At 44.1% G+C, this 22,601-nt stretch overlaps 1 protein-coding gene across 3 annotated transcripts in view; it reads right to left on the bottom strand.

Moving 5' to 3' along the window:
- Positions 1-22,601, bottom strand: part of RGS18 (regulator of G protein signaling 18) — a 225,419-nt gene that overhangs the window by 51,874 nt on the left and 150,944 nt on the right. For all 3 annotated transcript variants that reach the window (XM_078687093.1, XM_078687084.1, XM_078687102.1), the window contains one exon: positions 657-718. In XM_078687093.1, the coding sequence (XP_078543219.1) occupies positions 657-718 (62 nt within the window). The remainder of the gene's footprint in view (positions 1-656; positions 719-22,601) is intronic.

Below are 22,601 nucleotides of genomic sequence, written 5' to 3'. Positions count from 1 at the left end.
CCACCGCAGGTATACACCTTGAAATGAGTGATGGGCAACCAAAGCAAGGATTTCCTAGGGAGATCTTTCTGAGTCCCCTGCACCAACCTGTGAAAGGCAGCAGCCCCCCGTGGACATGGGAACTCACCCACCAGCCCACTCACAAAAGACCCAAAATGCTGCTGGGCCTGTTCATGTGAGGCATGGTGCAGAAGAGCCTTGTGTCATGGGTCAATAAACAACTGTGCCTGCCCAGGGAAGGCTCCACTCTCTCATAGCACATCGGGGATGCAGCCAAGGTCTATTCAGTCCAGCGCTGAGTCACACAGGAAAGGCAGGACATACCTCAACCCCCCTTGAGGCTGTTCTGAGTGAATGCACATCCCCGTATGTCAGTCTAAACCAGAAGTTGAATAGACAACCAGTCTCCCACCCTTGTACAGTAGGAGGCATGAATGATTTCTCTTCAAACTTTACTAAAAGCTTTGGAAGGATGAAAAAGACTCCCACAAGGCATAGGTTAGAATGGGATAGAGCAATCAATGCGTTTCCCCCTCGGCTGCTAAGTGTGGCTAGTGAGATATATTAACCTCTGGGTGGCTGTGCATTACAGTGTAATGTTTTCACAAGGAAGAAACCAGTATCAATTCGCCTTCACGGAAATTAAAGAAACTGACCTTTGCTGGAGAGCAGTTTGTCAAAGGATTCACCCCAACAGGCAACTTCATCACGCGGCGCACTGTACAAGACAAAAGAAAGAAGATGATCAAAGTGTAACATTAAATTCTTAACTGCAAGAAGTTTCCCAGTGAAGGTTTCTAATAAAGGAAGTTGAGTCATCGTCACCATGCAAATGGTGTTAAAAAGTTTACCGTTGTCTGCCCTGTCGTCTTTCAAGCAGAATCTTAAACAACAACGAGCATATGTGAGGAGGAAGAAATATCGGAGGCACACATATGGTGGCTTTTTACAGATGATTAAATCTTTGATATTTCCTCTGCATTGGTTTTCTCTCTATGTGAGGTTGTGTTCAATTTATTTGTGAACTTTGGAAAATGTGAGTGCTATTCATACAATTGCTAAATGTGTATAGTTAGTTTTATTTAATTTACAATTGCGATGTCTTTTTTTGTTATAAAGTTTTTTGAAAAATATATTTTACTTTCTTCCTAAACTTGATACTTTACTTGTTCATTTCAATAAGCCACATAATTACAGGACTAGGTGAACCAATTTGACCAAACCAAACCAAAGACGTGTTAATGTAACTCAGGGGCATATTCTCAAGGACTAATTGCCAATTTAGCGGCACTTTTCCGCCACAAAATTGGCGATAGATGTATCGCCCTATTCACAAGCCTGCGCTAACAGCCAACATCGTCAGTTTACCCGAAATAGCTGCCACTAAAACCAAAGCCAAGGCTGGCAGCGACAACTAACGCTAATCATAGGCAGAGTAGGTGCTCCCGTCCCAAAACTCACGATAACACCACTTCGCAATATTCTCAACGACTAGCCAGATTGGTGATGCGGTCCAAAAACCGTCGATAAGGCGCGTTACCTGCAGGGACTTAAGACCGGCCTTATTCTGGTCTTAAGTAGGACGTAAACCTGCAGTATACAGGGAGCCCAACCCAGAGCCACATCTGAAGACCAACAGATGCCATCAATTTACTAATTATGCAGCTCGGAGACCCAAGAGGGCCACAACACCCACCGCCACGACCCCCAGGACCAAACCCCGTACTACCACTGAGGCAGCGCAGAACAAGACAGTGGACCTACCGAAAACGCACCAGCCTCAGAGACTTAACGCTAGAGGTTGTCATTGCCCACTACAGGCTCAAAAGGACAACCATCCTCGCAAATCCTGACCCACATTGCCCACAGGCTGACGCTATCAACAAAGCGGACAACCAACATCCCTCCGCAGACAAAGCTGCTGGCTGTGCTGCACTTGTTGTCCTCTGGTACCTTCTAACGAACAACTGCCAGAGTTGGAGGAGTCTAACAGCCAGCACTATCAAAGTTCCTCACACCTGTTTTGGATGCCATCATCAGCTTGATACCCCAGCACCTTCACTTCCCCCACACTGCGCAGGAACAGCTGGAGACCAAGCAAGGCTTCTACACCATAGCTGGCTTCTTGCATGTGTTGGGGGCAATTGACTGCACACATGTTCTACTTGTGCCCCCTGCCGACACTGCACAGAATTACTGCAAAAGAAAGCACACGCATTCTATCAATGTGCAGGCAATAGTTGACCACCAGGGACTGTTCACCAATGTTGTGGCCAACTTCCCAGGCAGTGTGCATGATTCCTACATCTTCCGACAGTCCATCATCAACCAGCGCTTTCAGGATGGCGCCTATGGAAATGCACTGCTCATTGGTAAGTACCAAAGGAACACAGCGCACACCGCGTTTCCACAATCATACAGCTCACAACTGTGGGAATGCACACGTAACAAAATCACATACGACATGCAAACCAACATGCCCACCTACCAGACATGTAACTGTAGTAACAGGGGCCAGACATGTAGACAAACCATCCACCAAGGCATAGCCCCTCAACCACAGAATTGCAGAATGTGGGGAGAGTTAGGAACCAAGAATGTGCAAAGGAGTCAATGGACCCATGAATAAGAATGCACACAATGCCAAGCATGGCAGAGATGTGCTAGACAGTCTTGATTATGCAGAGCACAGACATGTCCATGTGGGCATATACTGCTGGTGTTTGTAGTGTTGTGGACAGTGGACGCAACCATGTTACCTCAGGCAGTAGGGAAGACCTTGGATAGCTATGCCGCCCCCTGTAAGCGTAAGCGTTGTGGGCTCGGCCGGCGTATGCCAATCCAGCATAGGAGTGTGAATAAATAGCCCGGGGCTCTGGGTGTGGTTCACTCCTGAGATGGCCACCAAAGTAACTACAGCCTGTGTCTCTGTGTCCCCCATATCCTGACAATAGGCCTACACACACATGCCGACCACGTACAACAGACAAATCTACACCGGCGACGAGGTGGCTACGTCACATGCCACCCAGCGCACATCTCGTCATCGCCTGCAGGGGCATGTCTGCCAGGGCCGTGCCTCTCACCCTGCCACGATGCCGCCGCCATGACCGGTGGTGCCTGCGCGATCCTGTGCACCTGCTGCACCCCAGCCCACTGGTCCCCACACCCATCCGGCACCCAGCGGTGATTGCCCACCACTGCGCACCCAGGCCTCGCTGCTCACCTGCCGCCACCGATGTGTCTCCAAGAGGGTCCAACACCTGCAGGAGCAATCTTCAACCCGCTAGGCCTGTGAGCTTGGCAGCCTCCTCAGCCGATCGCTGGCTTCCGTGCAACAGGCCCCCAGCACACCCAGCGGCATCGCTCTGCGGAGTTCTGTGTGTGCTGACTGCTCCCTTCAACCTACACTGCGGTCCAGCAGGTCTCAGACAAACCCATTCCAGTCCGGCCCAACAGGCCTACTGCATTATGCGCACCCACTCAGCTCTTCTGGTGGACCTACCTCAGTGCACCGCAAGTCATCGCCATGTGGCATTAGGCCCATCCCGGACGCAGTGCCTCAGGTACCACTACCTCTGTGCACCACAAGTCATGTCCAGCCTCCAGGGCACTGCATTATTGCAGGCTGCACACCCACTCAGCTCTTCTGTTGGGCCTTCCTCAGTGCACCGCAAGTCATCACCACGTGGGGCTACCCCACAAGTCTGCCTCCAGCAGCCAACAGCATGTATTCTGTAACGCCACAGGAGCCCTTCACAGTCACAGGACCACTCCTGTCCCAGGAAGGCCACTGGAAAGCCTGTATGGAACGTCTGGAGACGTACTCCGAAGCGCACAACATCCCAGTACCGCCGCTGTGGCCCACGCTTAGGCGTGTGAGGAGTGTGAAGAAATTGCCCGGGGCTCTGGGTGTGGTTCTGTTTTGGGCTCAGGGCATGGTTCAGTTCTGGGCTCAGGGTGTGGTTTAACTCCCGGCTGTCCACAAAAGTAACTATGGCGTGTGTCTCTGTTGTAGTGTTGGCGCCACCCGGCCCTTAATCGACTATGTTGCAATGTAGCATGCACCTGGAGGGTGGGCTCGCCCAAATGTATAAATCAAAGAGCGCAAGACCGCTTGGGGTTTTGGCTCATACATGCCAACTGTTGTATGTGTATCTTCGTTGCCGCAGCACAAGCCAAAGGCCTAGCCTCAATCGCAGAGCGAGTTCAGCCATGCCTGAACTCTACATCTGTGTCTGCCCTATCCTTACCATAGGCCTACACACATGTGGCCGCCCACCTTCAACAGCCCACATTACAGTGTTGTTGTTAGGTTTGCGGACATGCGCAGACAGACATGACAAGGGTGTGCCGTAGGAGGGCCAGTGATGCAACCGCGTAGTGCACACAAGTAAATAGGCTCGGGGGAGGGAGAAGTAGTTGTGAGGCTATGTAATACACATTGCTCCCGCACATTTACAAGAAGCAATACATGGCAAACATGAATCCCAAAGTCGCACAAATCACACGCCACAAAACCTGTAAGTCTACCAACATAGCATACAGAACCACCAATTTACACTAATCTCACTCACCTCTCACAGGTGATCAAGGATATGCACTCTGCACGTGGATGATGACACCCCTCCGAGCCCGAACACCTCAGCCCAGAGGCAGTACAATGTGGCCCGCAAACACACCAGGGGCATTGTTGAGCACATGTTTGGCGTGTTAAAGTCACGTTTCAGGTGCCTGGACATCACATGGAAGACTCCTGTACAGCGCAGAAAAAGTGTGCAAGATGATCATTCCATGTTGTGTATTGCACAACATATGTGTACCCACCAATGCCCCATGGATCCAGGTGCCAGATGCGTCGGAAGATGATGAGGAAGATGAGGCAGGTGGACCACACCCCACTGCAGCTTCAGCAGGAATAGCCCGAAGGAACACAATCATTAACCATTTCTTTCCATGAACACGTCACATTGTAATTGTCCTTAACAATCATGGAACAGTACAAAATGACCACATGAACAGCATGTGCAAATAAATTCATTGCAACACACATTCCCTGTGTGCATGTCAGTCCTCTGAATTAACATATCACTCTGACATTAATTGCTAACAGTCTCACAAATAGCAAAAAGATGGTGGTAATGTCACCTCTGTACAGAGAGGCTGTTTAGGGTGTCACTTTTTTTTAAAATGCCATTTCAGGGTGTCAAATGTAATACGTAATCCCACTCATCAGCGTATCACATCTGTACAAAAACAGGACATGAAGGCTGTCATTGGTGTCCAAAAAAAGACAACAGTTTGTCAGTAAGTCAGTCACACAGCTTTATTCAATCTTTTATAAACTGACCATAAAAGCACATAAGTACATACAAAATTTCCAAATCAATAAATATACATATATACATAGTTAAAATGAGTATTAAACAGATTTATTGTGATCCAAGTATGACCTTCAAAATCATTTAGAAAAACAGTTGATAATTAAAACTGCACAATACTACTAAGATATGAGCCCGTCTTTTTTCTCTTCCTAAAACAAGCCCATAAAAATGAAGCTACACAGAAACATACAAATGGGTTCAGTAAGGCCTTTAGAAAATACATTGCGACCCTGCATTGCCTAAAATGATGGTGCCTCAGAATTGGGAGCATAAAAGTTTTCCTTCCTCACAATAATTTTTACAAAATAATAAGATATATAAGTCTTACTGCACGTCATGGTTATTGCAATGGCAGGGAGCAAGATCTGCCTGTCTGTATTTATTTTGTGGGTATCCCAGGAGTAACAGAATCATATTTAGTCAGAAGTGCAATAAAATAAATCTGTGCTGCGCATTATTTATACGAGATAAATAATGAAAACCTTCTCCTGATATTGATGGGACCAGATCGTATGCAATGGAGGAATGGTGGAGACATTTTTTTTTCCTGCGGACATATTTTAATCTTTGGGTATATACATTTGTTATCCATTTCTTCGTGACATCTTTACAGTTTCCCCAGCCCTAGAGCTTTCAGTTCAATTTCTACGTAATTTAGCCACCCAATCCTTTTGTAGTGATCTAGGTTATAGCATTCCCTAATGATTGTTTGGGTCAAGTCCACTGTAGTTCTCTGCCATATTGAAAGTAAGCATGGGCGGATTTTGCGAATTGGCAATCCGCGAAATTGCGTATTTACGGATTCGCAATCCGCAAAATCCGCGAACTCTCGCAATTTTTTTTTTTTGTGTTTGCAAGGATTTCTGCCAGTTCGCAAGGATTTTGTACCAGTTCGCAAACGCGAACTTACTTTTCGGGTAGCAACGGTCGCGAACATGTTGTTTCTACATCTGGTTCATCACAGCACCCTCTGTTTCACCACTGCCACCCTCTGTTTCACCACTGCCACCCTCTGGCTCACCCATGCCACCCTCTAGTTCATCACTGTAGATTATGGGTGGAAAAGCACACCTGCCCTGCCTCAACTGACATAAATGAATTAGGGGCTGATTAATGTGTTACTGAATTTGAACTTCCTGGCTGGAACCTGCTTCCTTATCTGTAATTGCTTTCTCTGAGCCTGCTGTGAGGGTCAGAGCAGGGTCATAGAATAGTTGCAAGTAGGCAACTGAACTCTGGAGGGGCCCCTCAGGAAGCACTACAGGGAATGGTTACTAATGATAAGATTGAACTTTTGCACCTGCTGAGTGCTTTCAGTTTTGCAAAAATCCAAATATCCAGCAGCATCCACAAAAAGTAATCCTTCCAGGTCAAGATCCCTGGCACCTGCTTCCTTATCTGTAATTGCTTTCTGTTGCAGTGTAATTTTTTTAACAGGACCTTTGTTGTATACTTGTAGCTATTCTCTGAGCCTGCTGTGAGGGTCACAGCAGGGTCATAGAATAGTTGCAAGTAGGCAACTGAACTCTGGAGGGGGCCCTCAGGAAGCACTACAGGGAATGGTTACTAATGATGAGTTTGAACTTTTGCACCTGCTGAGTGCTTCCAGGTCAAGATCCAAATCAAAGTGACCAGCACATGAAGAAAGCACTGAGAGGAGCCTGCTGGACAGGAACAGGAAGTTGTAGACTGTGGGGCACTTCCTTCCTCCCACCCCCCCCCCCCAAAATGGACTCCTTGCAACAACAAAAAAGTGCAGGCAAATGTCAACCTGAGGAGTTATTCTAATAAAAATCATAATTTTCAAGGTTTATGCTGCCTGCTGGTGGATTTCTTGTGCGAAATTGCAAATTTTGCAATCTCGCAATTGCGAGATTGTCGCTGCCCGCCACATCTACGTTTTCGCGAGTGTTTACTCCCGCGAAATTGTATAGTATTCTAGTTGGCAAGTGCGACCAAGCAAAAAAATCCGCTTCGCACGGATTTATGAATTTTCGGTAAGTTCGCGGATTGCGAATTTACCGAAAATCCGTAAAATCCGCGAGCGGAATGGATTTTACGCCCATGCTTAATTGAAAGCCACATAAGGACTGGAGCCAACCTTACAGTGTCACTCAAATAGGGAAGCCCCCATTCAAGGTGTAAAATGTAATTTGGGGCTGATTGGGGTAAAGACACACGATTTTTAAAAAGGAGTCTTCCATTTTCTGTAATGAAGCATCATTGACCATCCCCCAAACACCTGCTCCATATATAACGGCCAACTTTGTTTTAGCTAAATACATATTTTTAATTGCATCCTGTGGGCTTCCTCCCAGCTTTTTTGCAAATCTTGTAACAGCATTGAGGCTCCTTTGCATACCCTGGCCTTTTGTTTTCACTAATTTGGACCACGAGTGATCCTTAGCAAAGAGCACTCCAAGGTATGAAAAGGAGTCAACCACCTCAATTCCCTTACCTGCCAGCTGAAAGTGTGTATGTTTCTCACCTCTAGTCGCTCCGGCCACAAATATAAATGATGGATTTGTTAACTTTTTGGTCAAGGGAGGCCATAAATATGGAATAAGCTTTGGTTCATTTTTGTAAGGCCAACCCCAATCTAGCCATCAGTACTGCATCATCGGTGTATGCCAGGATCGGGAGGGGGGTTTGGTCGAATTTGGGCACGTCCAATGTTAGAGCGGACAGGGAGGACTTCACTCCGTTAGTATAGATTGAGAAAAGAAACAGGGCGAGCACACACCCCTGTCTTACTCCCTTTGACAAGTGCACTCCCCCTTCCTGCCATATCTTAAACAAGCAGTGGCATTGGCGTACAGCTGGCAGATGAATCGAATAATCGGCAGGTCAATGCCCATACACTCCATCATGGACCACAGCCTAGAATGTGAAACACAGTCAAAGGCTGATATTAAGTCCATGAAGGCCATGTATAGCTTCCCGCTTTTAGCCTTCTGAAGTACCCAAAATTATACCACAGAGCTATACTTACCAATAGCCCATATACCTGATTTACCAAGAATAAGTCAGTCGGCAATGGGAAGGTTCAATCGTTTATTTTGCAAAAGCGCCATATATAGAGGAGCCTCACTCTAGACACAGCCCTCAAAGGTGCGCAGAGGAGACTGCTGGATTACATACAAGACAGCGCATATAGACTTTCAGCATACCTCATGAAAACCCCGTACATGGAAAAGTACCACTTCTCGTGAAGCCAGCAGGAAAACCCATATAAGGCACAACTGATTGATTCAACACTCAGCTCAAGTCATTCTGGGGGTAGGTCAGTAAAGGTGCCTCCCTTTCGTTCTGGGGGACAGGAGTCCAGGCATGGCACCTACAAGAATGCGCTCATCGTACAAGAAAGACAGATGTGACCTTGAGTTTCCTAAGTTAGAATCAATGGTCTGTTCATAGACCAGGCCGACCTTTCAGGCTCTCCACACAGTAACATGTCACGTGTTTGCTCCACTAACGAAAGAGACACCAGGAAATGAAACCAAAATGGTCTCTGTTCATTCTAGGCCCGATTCTTAATGTATGCATAGTCTGAGTGTATTTACAAGGGGTTTACCCAAGGCAGCGAGTTAATATATTGGATACATTAGGCCAATATTATGTGACATCGATTTTATATTCCTTCAGACCGCCCTTTTGGCGTGATGTTGCCAATATATAATATAACAGATTGTCTAATCCAAGAACACACCCTCATAATGCGCAAGATGGCGACCGTGATCATGGCAGAGTAGGCTGGTGCTGCGTCCTCATGGATTTCATCTCTCCCCCTGCGGGTCCCTATCCCGGCGTTCGTTAACATAACTGAGCCTTCCTGCATGGCGTTTGTCTCCCGGATTGAATCTGCCCTTGCGGGTCTTACCGCTAAGCTGCTCTCCATTTGGTGTGCTCCTGCTCCTGTTCACTCCTGCTCTCGCCATCACTCAGCCCCGGCTTCAGCTCCGCTCTCCTGCAATTGTCGGAGCAATTCGTGGCCGGGCTACACCTACTCTCCCGCATCTCTGACTATGCCTCCGAAGCCGCCAGTGAAAGGAGCCGCGGCTGTCTCAAAAATCCGCGGCTGCACAAGAAACGTTCCCGATGCTGAGGGGAAGGAACGCCTGGCTCCCTCCGGTGGTGAGAATGAAAAGTTGACTGCATCGAAACCAACGTCCATTGTTTCCTCAACATCAAGGAAAGGGCAGACATTACCGGATTTGTTTAATCGGCGAAATACTAAGGAACAAGCTCTTGGTGCCAGCGGAAATCTGAAAAGCCTGGAGAAGCCACGGGACTCCCCAAAAAATGTAAAAGCTGCTGCCGGTAAGGAGGCGACACTGGCCCCTATTCTTTTGGTGTCACAACCGTCACCATCACTACAGCCTATACTAGCAATATCTGATTTAGAGGCCAATGCTGCGCTGGGTCCTAATAGCTCTGACACCCTAAAACCTGTAGCTTGTTCTGATCTTCTTACAAGCCATTCGTCACCATTACCATCACCATCACCAGGTCTAGATGATATGATACCTGATAATGAGGATTTTGCTAGCAGTAATCGGACCCTGCGGACTTTATCTCTACAAGTATCTGTTGACTACTCCGGGACTGAGGTTACTCCTCCCTCCCAATGCATGTTGGGTGATGTAGTTTATGCTATTCCACAGTCAACTGTGGCTCTCTTGTATAGTACTAACTTGGCGGTCCCATCTACAGATGCTGCTGTGGATGTAAGGGAGCCGGAGAGTACCAAAACTACTGATAAATTCTATTCTATGTCAGACCGCTCATCGGTTGATGATGAAGTAGAGCTGGAGTGGTCCGATTACCATAGTGAATCTGGGGATTGGCGTCTTAGTGAGGCCTCTAAGGATGAGAGGGCAGCCAGTGCCTCCAGTACTGTCTGCAAAGTTCCAAGATCTACAGCTCCGACTGCAGCCCCAACTGAGGTGGACTCACAGCTTACATCACTAGACCAATCTACCGCAAATATCGAACATACACCTGGCAACACCTTATCTATTGCAATGGAAACTCCAGATGAAATGACTCTTTCAACAATCTACCAAACTATCGTGCTGTATAGGGAGCAAACTCTGCAGGAAAATGTACGTACCCACGGGGCCTGTCGCAGAATGCAAAATTCCTTACGAAGGGTGGTTAAAACCTGTACGGATATCGCTTCCAGGATTGGGGAAGCTGAGGAGCGAATCTCCGCCCTTGAAGATGCGGTCTCTACCCAGAAGGGATTGACAATAGAGATCAAGGAGCAACGGGAGGATATTTTGTGGAAGCTTACGGATTTAGAAAATCGCGCAAGAAGAAATAATTTAGGAATTCTTGGCATTGATGAAGATAAGGAAGGAGATGATGTCCGACAATTTATAGTTGAGTTATTTACTGAGGCCTTCCATGAAATTACACAATGGGATTGGAGCCTGGAAATACAGCGCGCACACCGATTCCCATTCAGGAAGCGCCAGTCTCCAGCTTCGTCAGGTTCAAAAAATAACTTTCCATGTGCAATACTGATATCTTTTAATTCTTTTTTTGGCTCGAGAGAAAATATTTGCCTTGGCCAGACCTGATAAGAAATGGATGGGGAAAGGTTGTGAGTTTTTTACACGGCCTGATTTCCGTCCAGTGACCGTGGAACGCAGGTGCCATCTTCGGCAGCTGATCCCGATGTTTCAGTCGAAGGGTGCTCAGGCTTATCTGCTTTTTCCATCCAAGTTAAAAGTGATCTTCAAAGGCCAAACAAAGTATTTTGTATCTGAGGTCCTTGCCAATGAATTTCTGGGCTCTATTTAGTTAGCATTGTTAAAATTCATTTATTTATCCAGGGCTGGGTCTGTCTTAGTGATGTTTAGAGCCAGAAGTCAACTCAAACACTGTTTTCTGCATAGAATCATGTGACTGTTTATTTTTTGTTGAAACAGGGTTGCTTCGAAATTTGTATTTGGGGGGGGGTTATTGGATCCAGGAGAGCGGTGGGGTCACCAACCTAAACCATCATAAGGACAACAGTCCTGCTGCGTCACAAGGGGAGTGAGGGGGGGAACAGGGGGGTGGGCTAATGGGTGGGTGGGTGCTGGGTGGGGGGGTTGCTCTGGTGGTGGTGGTGGGTGTTTAGGAGGCATCATTTGTTGCAAGTATCATGTTTGAGAGGCGGAAACTTATCCTTTGCTGTATCAATGCAAAGACTTTCTGATTTCGGTGCTATAAAGCTGAATAGTGTTTGTATCATCAACATTCGTGAGTGCTGGTTCATATTATCTTTAAATGATGGGGGATAGACTCCGACTCTGCACATGGAATATTTGTGGGCTAAACGACAGGAAGAAGCGTATGATTTTCTCCAAAATCCTCCAAATTATGCAGGTTGATGTAATGTGCCTGCAGGAGATCCATATCTCATGGAACAATCGCGTTTTTTTTAAATTTCCTGGGTTTGAGTTAGCTGCCTGTTCTTGACAAACTTCTACGATAAGGGGTGTTGCTATTTTGCTTAAGAATGGGGTTGGTTGTTGTAAAAAAGTTAAAGAGGACAGCTTAGGTCGGTGGGTGATTGCTGAATTGCTGGTCAACTCTTGTCCTCTTTCAATTTGTTCAGTATATGGTCCTAATCTGAGCTAGTGGCTTGGTCGCATCCATTAGTATTCTGCGGCGACCTTAACATCAATCTGTCTAGTCAAATAGATCTGATAACCCACCATAGTTATATCGGTCGGAAGCCTTGAGTGTTCTAAGCTTTGCAGACATTAGCTGTAGAACATGGATTGATTGACGTATGGCATTATCATCACCATGATCAGGAGGGGTATACATATTATTCCATTCCGCATAGTAAAATGATCCGTCTTGATTATATTCTGCTGTCTGATCACTGTGTTGGAGCTGTCAAAATTGAGGTGGCTCCAAGGACGCTATCGGAAAATAACCCTATAATTGCTGATCTGTTATGGGATCGCCCTAGTAAATGGGCTAGGTCCTGGACATTCGACTGGAAGCTGCTTCTAGACCAACAATATCACCAACATATGGGTTCTTGGATCTCTGAGTTTATGGATATTAATCGGGGGACCGCCCTAGACTGTGTGGTCTGGGATGCATTCAAAGCCGTGCTACATGGAGAAACAATAAGCTATGCATCTCATCGATGGAAAATTGCTCAGCAGCAGATTAAAAGCAGGCTGGATGAGCTAAGGACAGCGAAGCTTGAATTACGCACTAATATTCGATTGGGGCATCCGTTGATGCAGAGTCAGAAGGCGGTCGCCATATTAAAATCCAATTTGCTTGATCCATTGTATCAGGACCTGGCAGCTAACTATATTCAGTTCCGTACATCAATGTATGAATTTGGGGAAAACTCAGATAGGGTCCTGGTGAAAAGATTACAACAAAGGGCTATGGCAAATCGGATTGTCTGGGTGAGGGATCATCAAGGTTCTCTTCAGGAGACCCCAAGTGGCGTTCTGGATGTCTTTGTGAGTTTTTACTCTAGTCTGTATACAGAGGAACCTAGTATCATTCAGAATCAGGCCCGGCTAGACGAATTCTTACTCGCTATAGAAACCTCTAAGGTAACAATAGAACAAAATCAGTCGCTATCAGCAACCATTAGTTGGGAGGAAGTTGAAAATGCTATCAAATCCCTGGCTAATGGCAAGGCTGCTGGCCCTGATCTTATTCATCTGGAGTTCTACAAGACCTTTTTGCCAATATTGAGACAAGATCTGCTCACTATATTTAGGGCGGCTCAAGCTGGCGATATCCCAGACTCCTGGCGATATGCTACTATTGTCCTATTTAAGAAGAAAGGAAAGGACGAGTTGGATCCTGCATCGTATAGGCCAATACCGACAGCAAAATATATTCAAGGATTTTAGCGTTTAGATTGGTGCAAATTATAGTCCCTCTTGTTTCTAATCGCCAACACGGGTTTATCCCTGGTCGGGATACAACAAATCATGTTCGTCGCGTTGTCACGCTTCTCGATTTTGACATCCATTCACAGGCCATAACAACTTGGAACCCCTAACAAACTTAAAAGAAAGGATAGGTTCCCAGATTGTATTAGTTGATGGTCGTATAGAATGATATTTTGTACATAGGTGTACAGGTTTTTACAAGAAAAATTTTGATATATCTTGTTTTGCACAATTTCACTATTCACTAAATGTCACTTGTGTTTGCACTGTATTTGGTATAAAGACAGTTATTGTATATAATGTATAGAAATGACCTTTTTTGACCAAGAAAAAGATATAAAGAAACTTTAAAGTAATACTTAGGTCTTTGCACTTTATTCATTATACAGACTTGTCATCATAATTTGGAGGTTTTTCGTGTTGTTGGTTCTTTTTGGAAAAGAAAAACTGTTTGGATAAATTATATGTTGTTTTGAACCCGACGGAACCATGTTTTTCTAAATTACGCTTCTCGATTGGGCACAGGTCACGGGCGCTTCCCTCCGGGTGATACTGTTGGACGCCAAGAAGGCGTGCAACAGCGTCTCCTGGGGGTTTTTGTGGGCAGTATTGCGTTGGAAAGGTTTTACTAACGGGTTTATCCATGCTCTTCAAGCATTATATTTCTCTCCAATGGCAGCTATTCGTATATCTGGGAAATAATCTGGGTATTTCTGTATTAGCAGAGGGACTAGGCAAGGTTGTCCTTGCTCCCCTCTGCTATTTGCTCTATTTATTGAGCCCTTCTTGAGCATGATTGAAAACTGTCAGAGTATTTCTCTAGCAAAGGCCCGGGGATGGACTGCAAGGCATTGGCGTATGCCGATGACATCGTCGTCTTAACAGATGATGTCGACTCCTCTTTTCCTGCCCTAGAGTCTCTAGCTGAGCAATTCGGTGCTATATCCAGTTACAAGCTTAATATCACAAAGACTCAAGTGATTCAATCTGCCGGTATGTCTCCTTCCTCTGTTCCAGCTGTCAGAGTGGCTACGTACTTAGGGGTGCAGATTTCTTCAGAAGTGGACCAGATCCCTGATTTAAACTATCTTCCTGTAATCGATTCTCTTCATACTAAGCTCTAGCGACTGGATCACTTACATCTTTCTCTTTATGGGCGCTGTAACATCCTGAAAATGATTGTTCTACCCAAATTTCTATATCTTTTCAGGTCTATTCCTCGCTTGATTTACCAGGTAACCTTGGCCAGAGCTGAAAGAATATGCCAACTGTTTCTGTGGGGATATCGTCGGGCAAGAAGAGCCGCCAAATAGACTCATCTACCTCGAGACCGAGGGGGTTGGTCCGTCCCTAGTTTGTTATACTATTATTGGGCAGCTATGATTCAACATTTTGGTTCGCCGTTGGTGGGCAATCAAGTTAATATCCCTTTGAGTTGCTGTCCTTCTGTTTATGATATAGTACTTGGGGATGCTGCGAAGGGGGTTCTAACGCGTGTCCTGGAACCAAGCTATTTTAAGAAAATTAAATTTAAGACCTGTTGGACCCTGTTCTCTCTTTGGCATAAAATCCGTCTTCACTTTGCTAATCCAAAGCTTAATTATTATACCCCATTTAGTGCCTCTGGTTTGTTACCATCAATCTTTCAGGACGGGCTAATGCTCAAATGGAGGTCCTTAGGCCTGAAGGAAATTGGTGACCTTGCCCATGATGGGCAAATGGCTTCCTTCTCCTTTTTAAGGAGAAGTTTCACCTTCACTCTAATCATTTCTTTAAATATCTGCAAGTTAGAAGCTATTTGGACAAACATTCTTCTCGAAATACCAATATGTATGTAAAGATTCATCCGTTTTAGTCTCTGGCACTTTAAGAACTCAAAGTTATATGGGTTTCTTTAACCTCTATTATACTCCTGCTAAGATTGCAAGTTGGGGCGGTGCTAGAGGATCTAGGGGCGACTCTGTTACAGGTGTAAATTATTTTCTGCGGACGCAATTCATATGTTTTTTGCATGTCCAGATTTCAATATATTTATGAATGAAATTGAGATGTTTCTTAATCAGGTACTTAAGATTCAGGTTCAGTTAACACCAGAGTTAATCATAACTGGGTATGAATATTCAAGCGTCATCGAAAGAACAAGATATACTCGCTCATTTTTGTTTATTGCAATGGCTATGATCAGACTATGTGTAACATCACAGTGGCTAAGCCCTGAGGCTCCTACTTTCATTGGAAAGCTAGGATGCATGCATGGTATAAATTAGAATCACCTGTTTATTTGTTGAGGGGGATGAGAAGGAGCACACTCACATCTAAGAATTGGGCCCCTTTTGAGGATTGGCTTTCGCACTGAAATATATTGTTCCTTATTTCTTTACCGCTTTATTTGACTGTTTTTTTTCCTAATCTTATTTATCGATCTATAATTGAAAATTGATTGTCAAATTCTTTTTCTTGATTTATGTCTGCGTACTTATCTGATGTATTCATGCGTTTCCGTAAACTCAATGCTTTGTTTGTTTGCCTCCTAATAAATCGCAAAATAAAAATAAAGTAAAAAAAAATAAAAGAACACACCATCACCTATTTGCATGAGGTCAGTAACCTCCTTCTGCAGTAACTGCTTTCCAATTTTCGCCTGTCGTGAAACGGTCAATGAGGAAGTGAGCTTGGTAGCGCAATATGAGCAGCATGCCGGCCCACAATGAAAGCACAGGCAACAAACAAATACCACCCCAAGTGCTCCAGCAAGAATCATAAAAATGTTCCAACCCCAGGTGGACAGGAGGTTCCATAAACCTGGTTAAGGACCAAGTACCAGTGTCAGCATGAACTTCCGCAGCTAAGCGATGTAACTTCTGAATCGCCAAGTGTATGGTTGGAGCAGAATCAGGAATATATACACAGCAGGAGCTGCCGATCACGCGACATGCTCCTCCTCGATCAGCTAGGATGACGTCAAGCACCATCCGATTTTGAAGCGATACAAGCCTCGTAGCCTGAAGCTCTACTATTAGGTTAGTCAACATCCAAGTAGTGGTTTGGACTACGTTTTCCACCACTCTGGAGAGACGTATAACATCTCTTCTAGTAAAAATAGGACCCCAGATAGGAAAGAGACCCTTTGCTATATCTACAAACTGCTGTGATGCGGTGTCAGTCTGATCAGTGCCATCAGTATCAATACTTCTACTGGCTCGAGAGAAATCTGAATTTCGTATAGTCAGATGATGATTCTTATGGTAATTAGAAGGGGCTATATATACCGGAGGATAAAGGAAGGACAGGTAACACTGCCCTGCCCATCCTCGGGGAAGCCAAGTGTAAGCGTTTTCACCGCACACAAAATACACATTAGGTGGAGTTATCAAGGGTGGATTACTGTCGGTATGCAAAGTGTAGGTGTAGTTACATCTACTGTCTCCTACCTTAACATGACCTTTTCCTTGTATACAAAAGGAAGCAGTACTATTTAAAATAGGAACTGGCATTGCCTTGCCATTGGTAACATTATGGTCTTGGAAATGCTAGAAATATTGTGTGGAGTTAAAGTGTTCAAAGTCTAACATTTCTTCTTTCAACCAGGTAGCATTTTCATAAGTGGTATACCTATTCATACAGGCATCTGGATCTAAAGATCCCTCTCCTTGGTTTCCCTGAGCATCAAATCCCTGATGTTGTTCTATATACTTTAAAACAGCTTCATAATCTTTTTCGGTATATTTTTTTGGATCAGCTACATAATGCAGATACATAAGAGATAGCAACTGAAACAAGGCTTCCCAGCTCGCTAAGTGGGATAATGGCAGAGAAATGAATAAATCATGACGATGCATTACAGATGGCAAAAGGCCACATACCCAACAGTTTGTCTTGTTAGTAGTGCTATGAGCTTCATGCAACATTTCAATGAACACATTTTTAGCATATGTTTCTCGATGTCCATAATACTGGGCCATCCTAAGAATAACTGAAGGGGCCGAGGTGGTCCATGTACTTTCAGCAGCTTGTAATCGGGCCATTACTTCAGGCAATAAGTTAGTGACAAACCTATTAACAAACAATCATATTCCACCTTCCGTGGACAGGTCTTGCCCACTAAAGTCGATAAATACTTTCTCAAACCGAGTGAAAAAACAGATACACTTTCATCCTTTTTCTGTTTACAAGCCGTTAATTTATCCCAATCCACCTTTTGCGGGGGAATACGAGTTTGCATATATGTGATGATTCGAGCGGATATGGCTAAAATCTCATCTTTAGGCTTATCACCCGGTTTCTGATCTTTGTACCATGCTTTAATCTGATCCCAGGTCCCTCCATGTTCTGCAGCATGATCCGAATCATGTACCTGTCTCCATATATCTACTGGGATCAAGAGGCCGAAAAATAACTCAATGTCGGCTAAAGTCATAGCGGCTGAGTTTGTGGCTTCAGTTAATGCTTTATAATAGGCCGTAGGCTTTTTACGTGGGTCAGGAAGTTGGGCTTTTAAAGTAAGAACCTCACTACGCTTCCAAGGGGTATAAACCCACTGCTCTTGGACACGGGCCTCTACACAATTTCTAGTCACTTGGCCACCTCCCTCTACTACTTCGGGAATCTCTGGGTGGAAAAGAGGGTGCACTTCTCTCATGGGATATTGCGCCCCCAAATCTGGACATTTCCTATTTATTCGGTCCCGGTACTGTATCAAGGTTTCAACATTCTGAAACACTTCTTCGACCCGTAGTTTGAACTTAAAAGCTCGGTCCCTGATATCACATAATATCTGAGGGGCCAGCCCTTCCTGAAAACATTGCTCCCACAAGGAAATCAATCGGATTGCCATGCGTCAAAATTAGTGACTTATCCATGGAACAAACACCCGCAGTCTGTGAAAAGCAGAGTGGTTGTGGCAAGACACACCCCAGGCACAGGGTACGAGTATTATCTTTTGTATACTATCTGTGTAATTCTGAATTCACAACTGTACTCCTTTGTTGTGCCAAAGGTAGACATTGCCATGGTAATAGAACAAAACAACACATGAAGAATATATTTGAAATTCGTTTTGACAAACATAAACAAGACGGCGAAAGAAAACGGTAACCCATTCTAATGAATATTTTAAAAATGGTGTGGACACAGTAGTGTTGGCACATGTTATTGGTCCGGAAAGTAGGAGTAACGTAATATTATATTGCGCTTTTCCTTACACAATAACAGGGGCAAAAAACCTAAGGCTGAAATTAAAAAACACTCAGTAAAAAATATGTTCTAAAGTGACTACTTCTTTATTTTCCAAATCTTTGTGCACTGAACCTTTTTAACCAGTGACATTAGTCTGTCACTAACAACACACGTGATGTTAGCAGCAATGGCGGCTGGTGCATTTGAAAACTGATGGGCAGAAAGCCTTATGTTGATTATAAAATGCGAGTAAGCTAGAATCATACAGGCAGAGGGGCAGTGAGGGAGTTCTTCCTCTACAAGAAAATGTGAGAGAAAATGGGTGCAAATGATGGATTTACAGTATATATTTCAAGAAAACGTGGAAAAAAGGTGCACATGGACTCACAAAGACTCCACTCTCCCTGCACTCACACATTACTCACCCTGCACTCATACATGCACAAATCACTCCCATACTTGTTAAATCACACCACTCTCTCTGCAGACATACAGGAACATCCCTTACCACGCACCCTCCATGCAGACCCAGACACCAAGCTGTAGCAGCTCTTAACCCTCTCTGCCCCTCACCCACTCAAGCTGAGTCCAGTAGGAGTACTCCACCTGCAGTGTGTTGGGCAAAGGTGTTTTCATGGAGGACAAGCAGAGGAACAAGTCATGGGAATATTCTGTGCTCTGGCAGCCTCCCTCCCCTTCCGACCCAGCAGGAGCCCAAGCCATTTTGACGATAATGATCACTAAGCGAGCAGAATTGTTACTTTACAAATTAATATAAGTTCTCTTTAAGGACATTGTGCAAGCCCTCGTAGACTCCTAAAACATTAACATATGATATGTTTGCCTACCTGATGCAGCTCTCCCATATAGAAGCCAGCAGGTCAATAGACGGGCCGGATGGTGTTGCAGCCACGGTCCAATTCAGTTCCAATCTATGTAAAGAGACGCAGAGGGGGTGGGGGGGAGTGTGGCAGAGGCCCATGATTTTAACAATCATTTGCAATGCAATAGGTCTCGCATTAACGCGAGTTTAAGCTGTTAATGACAATGCCTTTTATTTATGTTTTAAAAACAAAAGCAAAAAAAATGTCAATAGGTCAAACTCATGTAAATGCGAAACCTATTGCATGGCAAATGCATGTTATCCATGACTTGAGCACAAGTTTGAAACTTAGATTTCTCTCTCTCACTACGTATTTTATCTTCTTCATTTGCCTTCTTTACTAATTGTATTTCACTAGAAGTTTTGGCCACATACTCTTTCATATCCAATTTCACTTCTTCAAACCGATGGGCATTATCTATGGCTCTTCCTAATTTAAGATCTTCTACAGCTGATAGGGTTTCCTGCAACTTTGTGTCACCTATTTTATGTACCATTTGGTTCCATATCATTTGATCAAGGAAAGTCGAATAGGTGCATTTGGCAGCCAAAATTCTCAAATCCTTTACAAAACATCAATGGATTCATTAGGCATCTGGCATCTACTCAAGAATTTAGGCGTAGATACCCCTTCACTGGTGTAGTGACTATCCATTTGCTTTATTGTCATTTCGTATACATCTATATCTTTTTCATCAATAGTTATATGTGGTAAAAGATATAATATGCGTCACAAAGTTTAAAATGGCAAACTTTTGTTTAGCAATATAAACATCTCTCCTCAATTTCTTCTAAATAGTCTTCAAAACCACCTACCAATGTTTCCACTCTACTACAGGGTAATCCTGGGTTAGGCAATAAATGCATTGGTGCACTAATCTCCTCCTTCACTGATAATATTTTGTACGATCTTCAAACACACAAAGACTTCCCCATTATGAATATACTTTGAAATGTCACAATTCGTGTATCATTTTGTTTTCTGACCTTTTCCATAAACTGTACACGCAGTGGACTCTATAATTTGTGGGCCCTTTTGATGTGTTTCATGCGTTGTGAGCCATGTGCCATTTAAGAGGTGTGCAGGTTATCGAGTGCAGCCAGCTTGTTAACCAACTTGTGGCCAGTACTGACCAGCGCCTCAATTGTTTAAGAATTTGTAAATGAATAGTGTTTCTGGAGTTCGCAATAAGTGTGTCAATCACCATAATTATTGAAATCCAAACTTGTTTCTGGTGTTCTCAATTGGTGTAAGAATCACCACAATACTTTATTGCAAAAAAACACTTTAAAAATGGGCGCAGGCATACCGATCCGAACCTATCAATTAAAAAAAATGTTTCTGGTGTTCATAATTAGTGTGCGAATCACTGTAATCATTTAATTCCCAATTTTTTTCTGTTGGTCACAATTGTTGTGCGACTCACTTTGAAATAACCACAGGTGTGCTAATCTGGTATTCAATAATATTTGAGTCTCTCAATATGGCTGCTGACATGCACACATTCTAGACAATGCTTTAAATTAGCACACACTGTCACGTGCTCTGTGCTCACACTATTGTCTCAGAAGGCTTGCGCTCTAAGTAGGCTCATTCTCATTATCCCCCTGGCTTAGAGTCATTATCTTGTGAAATTGACAAAGCCGGTTACTGAACTCCGGGATAGCGCATAAGAATGTCTGGCGACCACCTATTAATCTATGCGCTTCTGCTGCTCTGATCCGTGACACCTTCAGTGTAATAGGGAACTCCAGGTTTTTGTCGCAAGCTATACTCATTGCCAATGTTGTGTTACCTTCTGAAATGACTTCTCTTGCACCCAACAGGATTATTTAAGGTAGATTCATTTATTGTAGGATAGACAGCCTCATAAACCTGGTAATGAAGAAGCCTGGGCCAACTATCAGTGGCTGGAATCTGTAATGCATTGGAGAATACTGGGGAGAGGAGATTCTAGCCACTAAGATTGGCTAACCTTAACAATCTTCAACGAGTCCAACTAATCAACGACTCGCAAAATCGGAACACAAACATAACAGGGAAAACACTAAAATGCCTACTGCTCAACTGTCGGTCAGCAGTTAAACATGCTTCTGACATAGCCGATCTCATCATTAACCAGGAAATAGACGTAACAATCCTTACAGAAACATGGCTATCAGAATCCTCGTCCCCAGTTATGGATCTACTGGTGCCCCCTCATTACAATATTGTGAGACTTGATAGGCTAAAAAAGACAGGAGTTGGTATAGCCTGCATTTACCGATAGGACTTGGAAGTTAGCCAAATACAATCCGACCCTCTAGATACATGTGAATACCTAGGTCTCAGTATAAGATCGACCAACAATCAAAGATGCAACCTGCATGCCTTTTATCACCCACCGAGTAATAATAATATGACCTTCATAGACCAGTTAATGGAGATCATCACGGCTAACTCTAACACTGAAATAAATAACATATATCTAGGAGACTTTAATCTACATTTGAACGACAACAACGACAAACAGGTCAACGCTCTTAAAGACTTTTTATCGGAACTAAATCTCTCACAAGCATGCATACAACCAACTCACTCGAAAGGAGCTACATTGGACTGGGTAATTTCAAAAAAAGATAATACGTCAGTCCTCTCAATAGAGCCATGTGACTGGTCAGATCATCATGCCATAACCTTCATGATACCCAGATGGAGGAAGATAAAGACAACACAGCCTATGAAAAGCACAAGATGGATGCGAGATTCCAGAGATGCAAATACGGAACTAATTGAAACCTACCTCACAACTTGCAGAATGTGAATGATCTAACTAATCACTACTCTACTACAGTAACAAAAATAGTCAACGACATCATGCCACTAAAACTGAAAAGAGTTACAGAGAAGGTTAAAAACCCTTGGTTCAATGGGACATTGAATGAAGACAGGCGAAAATTGAGATTGGCAGAAAGAAAATGGAGACAACACCCATCATCCCCGGAACTGAAATGACTCAGAAAAATCAGAAATAAATACAACAAAAAGATCCTTAACTCCAAGAAGGAATTTATTAGATCTGAATTGAAAAACGCCAAAAACAGACCAAGGAAATTATTTGAGATCATAAAACAACAATCAAATAAGCTGGCCAAATCTGAACAAGAAATCACAAAAAAGCAACTAAACTGCGAAGAATTCGCAAACTTTTTCACTGACAAAGCTAACACGCTGGAAAGAGAACTCAA

The sequence above is a fragment of the Lissotriton helveticus genome, chromosome 1_1 (genome assembly GCF_964261635.1).
Source record: "Lissotriton helveticus chromosome 1_1, aLisHel1.1, whole genome shotgun sequence".
Classification (NCBI taxonomy): Eukaryota; Metazoa; Chordata; class Amphibia; order Caudata; family Salamandridae; genus Lissotriton; species Lissotriton helveticus.
The sequence above is the reverse complement of the archived record's forward strand: the minus strand, read 5'-3'. Positions and strand labels throughout refer to the sequence as shown.